The sequence below is a fragment of the Aquarana catesbeiana genome, linkage group LG09, assembly GCF_042186555.1.
Source record: "Aquarana catesbeiana isolate 2022-GZ linkage group LG09, ASM4218655v1, whole genome shotgun sequence".
Classification (NCBI taxonomy): domain Eukaryota; kingdom Metazoa; phylum Chordata; class Amphibia; order Anura; family Ranidae; genus Aquarana; species Aquarana catesbeiana.
The window spans coordinates 149750264-149767593 of NC_133332.1; the positions used below are offsets into that span (position 1 = coordinate 149750264).

The following is a 17330-nucleotide window of genomic DNA, read 5'->3' on the forward strand; positions in this document are numbered from 1 at the left end:
AGGAATATACTGCTTTATTCCTAGCCGGCCTGAAAAGGGTACCAGGGACTCATCGACGCAAATATTCTGATTGGGGACATAGAGTTCTGCAAATTGTTGAGAAAAGAAATTTATCAGTGGGCGAATCTTGTATAACTTGTGGTAATTTGGATGATTGTGGGGAGGGCACTGGGTGTTGTCGCTGAAGTGAAGAAAGCGCATTATCATCTTGTATTGGGACCTGGACATTAGGGCAGAATAAATGGGCATATTGTGGATAGGGTTGGTGGACCAATAGGCATGTCCTTCATTTTTTTTTGTAATCCCCATGTTTAGGGTGAGGCCCATAAACACTTTGAACTCCTCCAAATTCAGATCTCTCCACTCAAAAGGACGGGCATAGGATGATTGGGGGTTGTTGGCAATATATTGCTGGGCATACAAATTTGTCTGGTCCACAATAAATTGCAGCATAGTGTCGGGCAAAAACATATGAAAGAAATCAATCTCTGAGAAATTTTGGGTGTTGGTCTGCACACCTGGCAGTGCTGAGAACGGGGGAATAATTGGCGATGCCGAGTTGGAAGGCAGCCATATCGGGTTGGCAAGACCATCTGGCATGTATGTAGAGGCCCTGGCTCTTGGGGGGTGTGACACTCCAGTAGTTGGATTGGAATTTCCTGTGCTGGTACTCAGGCGTGATGTGGCAGGACTGGTACTGGGTCTGGGCATATGTTCCTGGGGCCTATCGCCGGCGGCAGCGCTGGTACTGGGCATTTGTTCCCGGGGCCTAACGCTGGCGACAGCGCTGGTACTGGGCCTGGGAATTTGTTCCTGGGGCCTATTGGTGGTGGCAGCACTGGTACTGGGCCTGGGAATATAATCCTGGTTTCCAGAGTGCCGTGCCCTTTTGGGAGGGACCCATTCTTCCTCCGAATCATTTGCCGATTCACTATTTGGTTCAAATGCCAAACTTGAATCAGAATCCGAATTGGAATCTGATGAGAACTCCCCGTTGCTCTCATCGGTCATGGAGAGGATCTGGAACGCCTCCTCACTGCTGTATACTCTTTTGGACATGACGTGGTGTGACAGGTGACGGTCACTGATGGGCTGTGCGATGGGTGGCAGCTGACGTTCACTGATCGGTGATGACGGTGTGACAGGCGATGGTCACTGATGGGTGACAGGCCACGGACAGTTACTGGTGATGGATGACGGTCACTAAAAGGTGACAGGTGATTGGTGATGGCTGACGGTCACTGATGGGTGACAGGTGTTGGGTAACGAGTGATGGCTGGCGGTCACTGAAGGGTGACGGGTGATGGCTGGCGGTCACTGATGGGTGACAGGTGATGGCTGGCGGTCACTGATGGGTGACGGGTGATGGCTGGCGGTCACTGATGGGTGATGGGTGATGGCTGGTGGTCACTGATGGGTGATGGCTAGCGGTCACTGATGGGTGACGGGTGAAGGCTGGCGGTCACTGATGGGTGATGGGTGATGGCTGGCGGTCACTGATGGGTGACGGGTGATGGCTGGCGGTCACTGATGGGTGACGGCTGGCGGTCACTGATGGGTGACGGGTGACGGCTGGCAGTCACTGATGGGTGACGGGTGATGGCTGGCGGTCACTGATGGGTGACGGGTGATGGCTGGCGGTCACTGATGGGTGACGGGTGATGGCTGGCGGTCACTGATGGGTGACGGGTGATGGCTAGCGGTCACTGATGGGTGATGGCTGGCGGTCACTGATGGGTGATGGGTGATGGCTGGCGGTCACTGATGGGTGACGGGTGATGGCTGGCGGTCACTGATGGGTGACGGCTGGCGGTCACTGATGGGTGACGGCTGGCGGTCACTGATGGGTGACAGGTGATGGCTGGCGGTCACTGATGGGTGACGGGTGATGGCTGGCGGTCACTGATGGGTGACGGGTGATGGCTGGTGGTCACTGATGGGTGACGGGTGATGGCTGACGGGTGACAGGTGCACCGCTGATGGTCACTGATTTGTGACGGGTGACAGGTGCACCGCTGATGGTCACTGATTTGTGACGGGTGACAGGTGCACCGCTGATGGTCACTGATTTGTGACGGGTGACAGGTGCACCGCTGACGGTCACTGATGGCAGTCCCTTATGTGACGGGTGCACTTTATTGGGTGACTATGGTGACTGTTGGGTGACAGATGACAATTGGGGGGGGCGATGGGACAGGTGTGGTGTTGGTGCAGACACAGATCGGTAACTCACTGCTTCTGGCTCTTCTCTCCTCACACTGGAATGGTGTGTGAGGAGAGAAGAGCTGGTAACTCTGTGTTTACATTTATGATCGGCTGTGAATGGATCACAGCCGATCACGTGGGTAAACAGCCAGCCAATGGCTGTTTACCGGCGTCGGTGACGAGTAGTGTTCCCGGGAACACTCCGCCACCGACGTGCACGCGCAGCGCGATCGTGCGCATGCGCCGTGCATAATGGGGTGGACCTATCTGTGATCGGCCATGACTTCATAACGACCGATCACGTGGTAAACAGCCATGTCCAATGGCTGTTCACCTCCCTCGGTGGCGAGCAGTGTCTCCGTGACACGCCGCCACCGAAGGAACAGGGATGCGCGCGCACGATCGCGCGCATTCCCTGTTTAAATGGGAGGCCGTCATATGATGCCCTCCCGCAATGAGAGCCGCGCCGCCTGGCCATCAATTGACGGCCGGCGGTCGGCAAGCGGTTAATGAGGAAAAAATGAACTTAAATGATTTTAGCAAATGGCTGCAATATAACAGAGTGAAAAATTTAAGGGGGTCTGAATACTTTCAGTCCCCACTGTGTGTGTGTATATATATATATATATATATATATATATATATATATATATACACACACACACATATACAGTTGTGCTCAAAAGTTTGCATAACCTGGCAGAAATTGTGGAATTTTGGCAATAATATTGAAAATATGACTGATCATGCCAAAAAACCTTTATTAATTAATCTTTTATTTAGGGATAGCAATCACATGAAGCCATTTATTTTCACATCATTTTTTGGATCCTTTTAAAGTCATAATGATAACAGAAATGACCCAAATGGCCCTGATAAAAAGTTTACATACCCTGGCATGTTTGGCCTTGGTACAGTCACAGAAGGTGGCACACACAGGTTAAAATGACAATTAAACTTTAATTTCCCACATTTGTGGCTTTTTAAATCACAATTAGTGTCTGTGTATAAATTGTCAATGAGTTTGTTAGCTCTCACATGGATGCACTAAGCAGGCTAGACACTCAGCCATGAGGAGGTAGAAAAGAATGGTCAAAAGACCTGCGTAACAAGGTATTGAAACTTTACAAAGCTGGAAAAGGATATAAAAAGATATCCAAAGCCTTGAATATGCCAGTCAGTACTGTTCAATCACTTAATAAGAAGTGGAAAATTTGGGGATCTCTTGAAACCAAGCCAAATCTAGGTGCAATGGTTTATATAGACCATAGAATAAAGTTGGTGGATATACTGACTTGTGCACTGTTGTTTTGTTTGCAGGATAGCCAATGAATGTAACTAAAATATCCGAATAAGTATCTAAACATGTTACAGTAAAGAAAAAGTAAAGAATAAGTGAAATGGCCACTGGTATTGATTAACTTTTGTTGATTCTGGTGTAATTAATATATTTGTTCTGTCTTGTAACTAAACTGTGCTGTGTCATAGAAAAACGTGTTTTATTTACTCACTAATATTAACCAGTTCCCGCCCATGCTATAGTCCAAAGACGGCTACAGCGCAGGCTTACATTGCCAAGAGGGTGTCCATGGAAGTCCTCCTGTGATTGCACTGCCATGCACCCCCTGTGGGGACAAGCTGATCACAGATCAGGGTAAAGGGCCAATCACAGCAGCCATTTACTACATGATCAGGGGTGTCAGATGATAGCTGACCATGCCGATTATTGGCTGTCATGGTTATGCAGTAATCTTTCTCTGTCAGCTTACCTTCTCCTCATGTGTTCAGGCTAAGAGGCCAGCCACTTATACCTGGCTGGTTTTATAACCTCTCCTCTAAGCATGGCCCCACCCCAGGCCCTATCAGGGAACTCTAAATTAACCTGTGCACTGCAAGCCAGCAGTGCTGATCAACCATTAAGTGTTAGCTTTTGTGTGTACTTGCTGTGTTTCCTATGTCTGATTCCAGTTGCCAACTTTGGCCTGTTCTCGACTTTCCCTGTCTGCTTGTGACCCTGACCTTTGGCATGTTCCCGACTATCGCTGGTTGCCTGTGACCCTGAACCTTGGCGTGAACTCTGTTGTCCTTGTCTGCTTGTGGCCCCGACCTTGGCTTATTCCCTTACTATCCTTCTGTTGCCTACTGCGGGTGTGAGCTGGGGGACCCTGGGGGTCGTGACCTGGAGCCAGTTGCAGCCCAGTCCATCCTCACCACTAGAGGCGAACACCTGCTGGCTCTTAGACTTTGCGCCCCAGGTAATCTTATGCTCTAACCCCAGTGGGATCCGTCTTGGTGTTCCAGCAGCCCTGCCTTCCTTGCCACCCTGACTCCCATCCGCAGTAGTCAGCCGTAGGGTCCACTACCTTGCGGTGCACTCCTGATCCCAATGGTGTGCATCTGTCACCTAGCCTCAAGGTGACCTGACATTGGCATTCCTTTCCTCACGCTGAGGAGAGGAGAGCCAATAACCTGCTTGTGTGAAAGGGCCTTCTACACTGATAATCAGGACACTGATTATTAGTGTCTTGATTATCAGTGCAAGAGAAGAAAATATTACAGCGCACACATGCAAAAAAGACATTTACCTCCAGCAAGGATAGTTTAAAACACCTAAACATTTTCAAAAAACATTATCAAAAATATGGGGATTTGGTCACACCATACTGCTATATGGTGCTAAGCCCACTTACTGCATCAAAGTACCCCATGATCAGTGGGTCCTACACTGTCCATAGACTGGGAGATCCTGCATCTCTAAACCATGAGAGCAATACACTCTTCTAAATCGGAGAATCATGAGGTCTCCACCCATGACACAAGTGGACACTAATGAGAGGCACTTGATGAGGGAGTGGGGTGCTCCTCACCCAAAGGGATTTGGTCAGAATCCATACAATATACAAACAAGATATTTGGGGGGCACACTCTAAAAGATGCATTAAAGATGGTGCAGCCATAAGACCATACAATAGAAGAAAATATTACAGCGCACACATGCAAAAAAGACATTTACCTCCAGCAAGGCTAGTTTAAAACACCTAAACATTTTCAAAAAACATTATCAAAAATATGGGGATTTGGTCACACCATACTGCTATATGGTGCTAAGCCCACTTACTGCGTCAAAGTACCCCATGATCAGTGGGTCCTACACTGTCCATAAACTGGGAGATCCTGCATCTCTAAACCATGAGAGCAATACACTCTTCTAAATGGGAGAATCATGAGGTCTCCACCCATGACACAAGTGGACACTAATGAGAGGTACTTGATGAGGGAGTGGGGTGCTCCTCACCCAAAGGGATTTGGTCAGAATCCATACAATATACAAACAACATTTAGAAGAGTGTATTGCTCTCATGGTTTAGAGATGCAGGATCTCCCAGTCTATGGACAGTGTAGGACCCACTGATCATGGGGTACTTTGACGCAGTAAGTGGGCTTAGCACCATATAGCAGTATGGTGTGACCAAATCCCCATATTTTTGATAATGTTTTTTGAAAATGTTTAGGTGTTTTAAACTAGCCTTGCTGGAGGTAAATGTCTTTTTTGCACGTGTGCGCTGTAATATCTTCTTCTATTGTATGGTCTTATGGCTGCACCATCTTTAATGCATCTTTTAGGGTGTGCCCCCAAATATCTTGTTTGATTATCAGTGCAGACCCAACAATGCCCACCAGTGCTGCCTATCAGTGCCCACCAATGCTACAAATCAATGGCCACCAGTGCTGCCAACCATTGCTCATCAGTGTTGTCAATCAGTGCCTCCTCATCAGAGTCACCTATCAGTGCTGCCTATTAGTGCTGCCTATCAGTGCCCATTAGTGGTGCCTATCATTGCCCATCGGTGCCGCATATCAGTGCCTCCTCATCAGTGCCCATCAGTGCTGCCTCATCAGTGCCCATTAGTGCAGCCTATCAGTACCCGTAAGTGCCAACTCATCAGTGCCAATCAGTGCAGCCTATCAGTGCCCATCAGTGCAGCCTCAGCAGCACACATCAATGAAGGAGAAAAAATATGTGTTTTTTTTCCAAATTTTCAGTCTTTTTTCATTTGTTTAGCAAAAAAAATAAAAGAAAAACAAATGACTAAATGCCACCAAAAGATGGTGGCATTATAAGAGGAATTCTTCATTTCATTTTGGATAATGCAGAATAAAATCTTTTTGTATTACAGGATGCATCTCATTTATAAAGCAGAATACCTGCTTAAAACCCAATTCTGGGACATTTGAGAATTCTCTCTTGCAGTGAGACCATGTTCAAACTGAAAAAGTTAGCTGCCCATTTAGGTCCAGGGGCATAGAAAAGAAGACTTACTTACCCGACCCTCTGCTCCCACACTGATTCCCACAGCATGTTCTCCTCCATGCTCCAGTGGTCTAAGGTCCTGACATCATCAATACCAATGCAGGGTCCGCAGCCCTGTATTGGATGTGAGGACCCTGAGGGACAGTCCACCACCATAGCATGGGGGACCACTGTCTGCCAGGGTAGTGAAGGGACAAGTATGTAAAGTAGAAAAGAATAAACAAGCAGTTAATCCTTGCAGCTTGGGTACAGCCCCACTGCAAGACAGCATTTTAAAATTTTCCAGATTAGCGAGATTAGCATTATGGTTCCTTCTAGAGGGTTAGGCAGGGACATTTTTAAGGCAGGGCAAAAGGGGAGGCTGCCCTGGGCCCTGTCATTGTTGTAGGGCCCAAAGCAGCTGCCTCATACTTGCCAACTATCCTGGTTTAAATTCCCTCGTCCCTTGAGGTTTTAGTCCTGTGCTGTGTCCCAATATTTCAATGTAAAGTGCTGCTACTAATGCTGCCCTGCTCTGCCCTAGTGTTGTGTACAGATGACTCACCTGCAGACCCTGTGTTTAAATGTAAATTACCGGCATTCATATGTAAATAGATGCAGCATTCATATGTAAATAGTGGCAGTCGGCGGCATTGATATGTATATCATGCCCCAATGAAATCATATCCACAGTAATCACTAGCAACCAATCAACAAGCAGCAATCATGTGCTGTAACCTCTAGCAACTAATCAGTGATCTGTAATGTGTGCTGTAACCTCTAGCAACCAGTCAGTGAGCGGTAATGATACACTGAAACCTCTGGCAACCAATCACAATAGTTGCCTGATCTGATTTAGTAAACTGATTTTGAGTCTAGCTGCTATTTATTGTATGTCTCAGAGCAGGTGGAGAGCAAAACTGCATGGGGGGGCCCAAGAAAAGTTTTGCCCAGGGTCCAATCAATATTAAAGACGGCCCTGGGGTTAGGTTAAAATGTACCTAAACTCAATAATAAAAATATAATATATTCACGCTAGCCAAACTTTATATGTGGTGGCTGCTTTAGTTTTTTTTTACTTTTTTAGGCTATACTTCCTTCTTTTTAAAATGGTTATCCTACCACTAACACAGTTCCTATCCTGGAGCGGCAATGATCTGTATCTATGGTGGAGAAGCGTTGTCACCCTAGGATAGGGAGTGTGTTATAACCACATAACACCTTCCCCTCTCCTCTTCTCCATAACACAGCGGGGATGCGTTTTGTAGTCCTACTACACTTCCTGTTAACATTGTTTAAGATAGGACAGCATTGAATTTCTAGCAGGATCAACATTTTTTTGCACTTATTGAACAGATATAAAACAAGGTGCTTTTAATAGTTTACTTATAAGACCAAAAAGGAGAAGTTCATTTACATGCATTTTAAGTTTTAGGAATATGGAAGATAAAACTAGGTTAAAAATTAGGTGTATGGCATTCAGCAGTCTGTTAGGTGCTAGGCTCATTTATCAATAATGTAAAATAATGCATTTGGGTGGCAAAAATATGAATGCAATCTATACACTGGGAGGAGAACCTCTGGGGGAATCTAGGATGGAAAAGGACCTGGGGGTCCTGGTAGATGATAGGCTCAGCAATGGCATGCAATGCCAAGCTGCTGCTAACAAAGCAAACAGAATATTGGCATGCATTAAAAAGGGGATCAACTCCAGAGATAAAACGATAATTATCCCGCTCTACAAGACTCTGGCCTGGCCGCACCTAGAGTATGCTGTCCAGTTCTGGGCACCAGTCCTCAGGAAGGATGTACTGGAAATGGAGCGAGTACAAAGAAGGGCAACAAAGCTAATAAAGGGTCTGGAGGATATTAGTTATGAGGAAAGGTTGCAAGCACTGAACTTATTCTCTGTGGAGAAGAGACGCTTGAGAGGGGATATGATTTCAATATACAAATACCATACCGGTGACCCCACAATAGGGATAAAACTTTTTTGCAGAAGGGAGTTTAACAAGACCCGTGGCCACTCATTAAAATTAGAAGAAAAGAGGTTTAACTTGAAACTACGTAGAGGGTTCTTTACTGTGAGGGCGGCAAGGATGTGGAATTCCCTTCCACAGGCGATGGTCTCAGCGAGGGGCATTGATAGTTTCAAGAAACTATTAGATAAGCACCTGAACAACCGCAACATACAGGGATATACAATGTAATACTGACATATAATCACACACATAGGTTTGACTTGATGGACTTGTGTCTTTTTTCACCCTCACCTATTATGTAACTATGTATCTATGAATGAGGTTGGGTGTCAAGGCAGGAGTACTTTAGATAAGAGAATTATATTTTTTAATAAAGGCTGCAGGCTTTTAGCTTGTGCTCAGCACTGTTGACCCTACCATTGACAGGCTGCTGAATGTATTGCTGTTTCTACTATATCAAAAAACATTTATTCCATGTTTTTGGTAAAGGGCAACAAACCTGAACACATGATCCTACTTTATTTCAGGAATACAGAGACCCCTTCTCCAATGTGCCCATCTCCAGTAGGATCGGCTGGGAACAGCAACGTAGCCCCAGGCTCCTCTTCTACAGGCACAGTGTCTATTCCACAGCGTATTCACCACATGGCTGCTAGTCATGTAAACATCACCAACAATGTATTGCGTAGTTATGAACACTGGGACATGGCCGACAAGCTTGCAAAAGAAAATAAAGGTGCGTCCAACACACTTTAGTTATTACTGTATTGGTCAGACCTACCCATAAAGTCGAAGTAAGTGTAAATGAGCCCTTAGTGTTATTATTTTCTCTTCACTACAAAATATTACATCTTGGAGACTGTTTGCAGCAGGTTTGGGGTCTGAAAGAAAAAGAAACAATCAAGTGGGCTATATGTTTATTCTTCGTGGGCCCTTTAATTGTGCCATTTCCCTGTCTAGGCTATGTTTCATTGACAGTCAATGTATGGGTAAGTTAGAATTTGTGTTGAATGAGCATGAGAATATGTTACATTTTGTCTCAAGTCGAAATTTCTGTGTAAGCCACTCTTTAAAGTGAGGTTCAAAGTGAGGTTCCAACTTAAAACTGGATCCAGACTTACTGGCTACCCCTTTAAAGGTGTTATTTTTGTATTTTCTTCTGGAAAATGCATTAGTTTTGGAGTAACAGGGAGATGTTGAAGCATGCTTGATTGATCTGAACTGCAGGAGCTTTAGAACTGTTAACATTCACAAAGGATGTCGGTGTGATATCGAAATTAGTAAACAAAGTTATACTAATAAATGTAGTAGTAGGGATCACCGGAATCCTAATTGTGGTCATGCCCTTGTTTTTGCAATGTTTAGATTCCAGCCATGTATTGCCAATTTAGTGTTAGCATAAGAGATCTGCAAGAAATTGCACAGTCATAGACCACTCTTTGCAATCTGTATGAAACAATCAGCTTTATTCAATAAAGAGTTCTTAAGTGAAGGACCAAGCAGATCTCACTTCACTATGAAAAATTACAAGATGGTTTCTGACTGATTGATCTGGATTATAGCACTAAAGAGTTAAAGTGAATATAAACCCTAAGTCTATATTTAGTATGTTTGTCATGCCTTACTATATACATATTTGTGAACAAATCATTTTTTGCCAGGCACATTTCTTGTGTTATCTGTCTCAACTCTCCTGCTGACACGATAGGCAGCCCAGGGGCAAAGAAAAATAGATGTAGGGTTTACTTACACTTTAGAACTCCTATTTGAATAAGACCAGCCTAAAACTAAGACCAAAAATGTTATATATTGCATCTCACCAGACCCTATGGGGTTGATTTAAGGAAAATGGACTGTGCACTTTGCAAAGTGCAATTGCACTCAGCGAGAGCAGTTGCTCCAGAGCATAGTAAGGTATGAAAATCTCTGCTGAATTCCATCATCCAATCATATGCAAGCAAAGAGGCTGTTTTGAAATTTTCCTTGCACGTGATTGGGTATTCTTTGCTAAGTGAAGCTTTATCTCATTTACTAAGCTCTGGAGCAACTGCGCTTGCAGAGGGCTGTTGCCTTATGAGGAGTTTATGAGTAATCTCCATTAGCAACTGGGAATATATGTGTATGTGTATATATATATATATATATATATATATATATATATACACACACACAGATATATTTGTATATATATTTTTATATTACATTTATATTTATATTTAATATAATATATACAAATATATATTATATTTGTATATATATATTAGAATAAGAAACAAGGATTAGTTTGTATGAAATATTGTTGTTGGTAATGGGTTAATATAGCTAGCTGTACACATGTAACAATGTGACAGGCTTTAACTTGGGAACTAATTCATTTAACAGTTCCTTTTGATCTGCGGGAATGTTAGGTGTGTGTGATATGGGAGATTCTCTGCTATTTACCCGTTGTAAATTCAAATGCAAGGAAGAGATACCATCTGAGTTAAATACTGTAGTGGAGACCTGACAGGGCCAAAGTAATTAGCTAGATAAAGGCCTTGTAGTCCCCTTTGTTAACCAACCCTTTAGCCACTTCAAAGAGACATTTGATATGCAGAGATTATGGCTATCTGTTCAGGAATGGACAATTTGCCCCGGCTATGACCATGCATAGTTAAGTGCCCCATTCAAGAGAAGGTGATGACCTTCTCTTTATTTGGTTTCTCTTCTAATTTATTTTCTCCCCAAGAGAGGAGGTGCTAGTGAGGGTCTGAGCTATGCTTAATTAAGGGGAAGGGGAACTTGTCCAATCTTGGATGAGATACACCCAGAGGGAGGAGAGGGGTAACATTGTTCCACCAATCAGGGTGGCCCTGTTCAAGTCAATGAGAGATGGGCCTTTATTAATGTAAAGTTCACCCAGGGAAGGCAGAAGGAGTCATGCATCTGACGTGGGCCCACACACATCACTACTAGTAAATATCAGGACATCTCCTAGCACTTAAGGTATACCTGCTTGTCATATGTTTGTCTGCTGTTTGTATTTTGATGTTTTGAGAAACTCTGTTTTCTTTTATTTTAACTTAAGATTTTCTTCCTTGGTATAGGCTATAGCTAGATTGCTGTGTATTAGTGTATACTTTCTACCGCTCACCAATACATTTTGTTATTGTGTCAAAGCTTTCACTCGTGGTCAAAGAACTCTCATTTAATCCACATCATTACTGAGAGATATTAAATCTCAAATATAATAAATGGGTAACAGGGCAATTGCACTTTTCAAAGTGCACAGTCTATTTGCCTTTAGTAAATCAACCCCAATGTGTGATGGATGCATATGTATTCTTTTTCAGACTTCTTCCCTTTATTTTTACCTGGTGATCCTATCAGTAACACACTTCCTGTCCAAGTGTAACAAGGCTCTCTCATTGTACTGTATTTATAGAGAAACAACTTTGACACCCTAGGACAAGAAATGTTTTAGAACTACAGATCACTTCTCAATCCCCACTTCTCCATAACATAGGGGATGTGCTCTTTAGTCCACAGAAAAAGCTGGAAACATTGTCAACTGATAAGTCAGCAGAGGCAGAAAACACAGAAAATGAATAGCTCACTATATTTCTGGTGGGATCACTGGGTATATTTTTGCAGTTATGAAATAGATATATATAAAACACTTTCCCGATGCGCAGCACACACACTGGGTTGTGACTCTGCCCCCACAACCTGACAGGATAGGTTAACTATAAAAGATGAAGGAGAGGCACCTCACCTCATTCTCTTTTTTTAACCTTACCTGACAAGGATAGATCCGTTGATTCGGATGGACAGGATTCAGCACGCCCCACCAGGTTAAGCCTCTTCTGGCTGAAAGACTCTCCTGTACAAGCTCTAAAGGAGCCTCTATGGAGAGAACCCCAATTTGGTGGTCTCAGGGGCACATTCTGGCATTTATACAAGCTTTAAAGAAGCTTAAAGTACTGCAGTGACCTCCTACCTTTCTTCTATTCCAAGGTATTGCTTTTGACTTTGCTTTATCCTCTCTGTTTGTTTAACAAGGGTTTGGTTGAGATCTGTAGTTCCACAGCTCAGCGTTCATGCCATTATGGCTGTTGCATCCTTCTCTGGGCTCTACACAGGCACTGGAGGAAGTGAGGTAGAGCTGCAGGTCATTCTGTCCTTTTCCAATATGGCTAAGGTGCCAGCAGAGTGCTTCTGTACATGTGCATTGATGTCATTTCCATTTAAAAGGCCCACAGCTACTGTATCTTTTAGGAAGACCTAGAATCTATTGGGGATTCCTCATGGAGGAAGACAAGGCCAAATGGCTTCATCTAGAACCATTGCATCTTGGCTGGTTAAGGCCATCAAGAAAGCCTATGATGTTCAGAATCTGACGATACCTGGAGACAACAGGGCTTGTTCAACAAGGGCAGTGGCAACCTCCTGGGCAGCATATTGCAGGGTGTCACCAGAGACAATCTGCAGGGCAGCAACCTGGTCTTCCAGGCACACATTCATGTCCCACTACAGGGTAGATTCGGCTCAGTTGTCTACAGTTGAATTTGGCAGATCAGTTATACGGGATAATTCTACAGCCATATGATAAATAAATGCTACTACTTTACTTGCACCCTGCCGACTGGCGAGTTATTTCCCAGTGTGTGTGCGCTGCCATGTTGCATCAGGAAAATGGAAAATTGTATACTCACCTTTCCGTAATTTTCCTTTCCTGACGCATCTCCATGGCAGCACACAGCATCCCACCCTTCATTAGGTGATAGCTACAGAGAATGAGGTGGGGTGCCTCTCCTTCATCTTTTATAGTTAACCTATCTTGTCAGGTTGTGGAGGCAGAGTCACAACCCAGTGTGTGTTCTGCCATGGAGATGCGTCAGGAAAGGAAAATTACGGAAAGGTGAGTGTACAATTTTCCATTTTCAATAGTTTACTTAACAGACCAAATGGAGCAAATAATGGAAGTTAATTGTCAAGTTTTATATACACTTTAATGCAAGCCATATCACTGATGTGTAATCATATTTTGCACAAGTGTATTCTATAAACAAACTAGCAGCAGCCATAATTGCATACTACATACACAGGCTGTAAATTCCCCCAAGTAGTGTGCCACAGTGATTGTGCAATAGTATTTTTCCTACCAAAGTAAAGGTGTCAGCCTTCTGAGACTGATTGAAAACAATGCACTCTCTACAGCTCTGAGGACCTAGGTACATTTTTCAATTTGCAAAATGTTTAAAGGCTCCAAACAAGACAACAGAATTTATTAAATGACAATAATTAGTGAAGACGAGAGGATTATAGGTTTATCAATATTTTGCTATGTATTCAACACAGCCACTCATTCGAAGTAATAATTATATTTGTCTTCATTAATAACTATTTAGAAAAAAAGACAAAACTGACTTAATCTAAAATTACATCTTCTTAATAACATAATTATAGGCATTATGCAGAATTGTTAAAATTCCCATGTAAACCTAGAAGCATTTCCACAGTAGGGTGTTTTGAAGTTAAAATGAAATATTATGAATCTAGTAATTAGCACAGTGTGTTATAGTGATAAATATCTAGCATGAAATTAATTAAATATAATATTACAGTAAAAGAAAAGCACCTGGTAAAATATTTCTTTCAGTGTTAAGAGTCTTGAATCCAAAGCTTGCACTGATTAAATTGTTATATATTTAGTAGTATATTTTTGGGATAAAGTATTATTAGATTAATTTATGTTCACTTATAAATGTAACATTATAATGTAACTCTTGCCAAAATTATTTTTAGCTTTGCATAGCATGGAAAAGGTAGATGAAAGTGTAAAGCAGAACTAACCCTAAAAAATGCCAGCAGGTAGAGTTCTTAGGCAAATGAGACTGTTGCCAAAATGCTTCTACCCCCTTTTCCTAGCAATTGTTTTTCTTTTCTTTGTACACACTGGCTGTGGTATATGAACACTACAGTAAACACTCCCAACTCACTGACAAAATGTATAAAATGTAAAAGAATAGAATTGATTTATGGGATGATGTAACTGTAACATGTGTATGCAGGAGTAGCATCATTGATAACCACCCAATAGGCAAAGAAAGAAGATGCACATGCAAAATAAAATGTCAGCACTGTGACAGGAAGTGAGGACCTGTCAGAACTGGAGAATAGCAAACCCTGAGGTAAGTCTTGCCATAATATGCAAGTATGCTGTGTATACATGCACATAATGGCAACAATTGCCGTGACTCACCAACATTACAATTTCACTTTAAACTGCTCATACAATGCTATTTTACAATTTCCTAAACTTATCTTTATTTTGTAGATGCTTATTAAAAGGACACTGTGATTTCAAGATGCAAAGTGTGAGGGAGGACTGACTGACCTACCAAGCATGGGAAATTAACCTAACACAACACATCAATATTGGTTCATAAATATTTTAACAAGGTTTTGCATTCCCATACAGATCTATACAAATGCAAAACTTGCTTGAAACAGGTCAAATATAGGTCAGAAGGAGGTCAACTACAGGTCCCATGCATCCATCAATTAATTCCAAATGATCTTAGAAGCATTTCAAAATGATGTCATACACAGAAGCCCAAAGCCCCATCAACACAGACGAAAGTTTTTAGTAATTACATTTCAGCTAATCAATGTAAAAATTCCTGATTCTTAACAAACAGCTAGCACAGAGCTCCATACATGAAGGTCACACAAAAGATGTAAAAAATAGATAGCAATAGCTGACACAAGTACTCAGGTGACATGGAACTACAGCGCTATATTTGAAAACACAGAATGAAAAAGGTTAATTAAACGTATTAGTACAACCTTGCAAGTTCCAAACCTCAGAAATGTATCTTTTCACCCTCTGAAACTTTCACAGCTATATGTTTAATTGTGCCTCTACATGAGAAGTTCTGTGTGCGCAACTTATGGCAAAATATCAGATAGCTGTATGTTTAGGTCATGCTTTTGGACTAGATGGTTGAAATATGAGTGGTTATAACTCACACTTCTACTCAGTTGTTCTCTATAGACATGCACTTAAGATGGTCACTCATATTATCATCTTTTTTAACCTCTTCCGGACCAGCCGCCACAGTTATACTGCGGCAAGTGCTCCCCTGCGCGAGCTGTCGTAGCTGTACATCAGCTCTTTAAGACACTTTAGCAGGCGCGCGTGCATACACAGGGTGTCCCCGGTGCCGATGACCACCGGGCACCAGCGATTGCTCGTGACAGATGCCGGTTCTCTCAGGGGAATAGAGACAGATCATGTGCTCCGACTAAGTAGGGACACCGATCGGTCTCCTCCCCTAGTCAGTCCCATCCCCCCCACAGTTAGAACACACCTAGGGAACACAGTTGACCCCTTGATCGCCCTTATTGTTAACCCCTTCCCTGCCAATGACATTTATACAGTAATCAATGGCTATTTTTAGCTCTGATCGCTGTATAAATGTCACGGTTCCCAAAAAAGTGTCAGAAGTGTCCGATCTGTCCACCGCAATGTCGCAGTCATGATAAAAAATGCTGACCACCGCCATTACTAGTAAAAAATAAATAAAAATGCCATAAATCTATCCCCTATTTTTTAAACGCTATAACTTTTGCGCAAACCAATCAATTTACACTTATTACAATTTTTTTACCAAAAATATGTAAAAGAATACATATCGGCCTAAACTATGGAAAGAATTTGTTTTTTTTCTGTTTTTTTTTTAAATATTTATTATAGCAAAAAGTACAAAATATTTTTTTTTTCAAAATTGTCACATTTTTTGTCTATAGCGCAAAAATTAAAAACCGCCGAGGTGATCAAATACCACCAAAAGAAAGCTCTATTTGTGGGAAACAAGGACATAAATTTTGTTTGGGTACAACATTGCATGACAGCGCAATTGTCAGTTAAAGCGTCGCAGTGCTATATCGCAAAAAATGGCCTGGTCAGGAAGGGGGTAAATTTTTTTTGGTCTTTGGATGGTTACATCATCTGGTTGGTAATATGAAATTACTTATGCAGGTCAATACACCACCCTGTGCCCAGTATAAAAAAGAAATCATATTCCACCAATTCACTCTTCGTTTTTAGTGTATTATGTAATGAAAATAAAATATAGTTGTATACAAAAACAATAAGGGCAATAATGAAGAATAAATGCATTGTTTGTTGAGACCCATCTGCTCTGCTATTCAGCACATTTATCATAAGCAGACAGGAAACCACTCATCTGTCACACAGTAACCAGCCCCTCTGTACTAAATTACACGTTAAACATAGGAACACTAGTAAGATATATACATTGCATTAACTCAACCTTAGTGTTGTCAAACTAATGTATCCAATAAAATTATACGCAGACATAGTATGAAGTAGTGGCTGTTATTTTCATTGAGGTTCATTATGGGAATTTGAACAGAATATGCGGGTTACACTTTTGTTACTGTCAAGTAGGGATGGGCAAACGGTTTGGCCCGAGCATAACTTTCTTTCTTTGGTTGTTTGGCGAAGAGCCGAACAAATGGGTCTTTTGACCATTTAGTCACCCCCCCTGAACCAACCACAATGCATTGCGGTGCTGAACAGTGCATTGCAAACCCTGATTGCCTGAAGCAGTGAAAGCTGCAGCCAGTCAGGGCACAAAGCACTGTCAGAGTCATGATTGGACATCCAATCATGGTTCCTTCCCGCCCCACAGTATAAAAGTATTCTTTCAATGGCAGCCATTTTCAGTGTGATTTTGGCATGGAGAGAGATAGAACAGGGCTCTGTTCAGTGCTATCAGTTAGTTAGTGTGCTATACTGTGCTATTTTGCTTCAATTGTCAGTGTAGAATATTAGTTTAGTG

General features: G+C 42.5%; 1 protein-coding gene across 2 annotated transcripts in view; it reads left to right on the forward strand.

Moving 5' to 3' along the window:
• Nucleotides 1-17330, forward strand: part of AFF2 (ALF transcription elongation factor 2) — a 976027-nt gene that overhangs the window by 942591 nt on the left and 16106 nt on the right. For both annotated transcript variants that reach the window (XM_073599267.1, XM_073599268.1), the window contains one exon: nt 9006-9214. In XM_073599267.1, coding sequence (XP_073455368.1) covers nt 9006-9214 — 209 coding nt within the window. The remainder of the gene's footprint in view (nt 1-9005; nt 9215-17330) is intronic.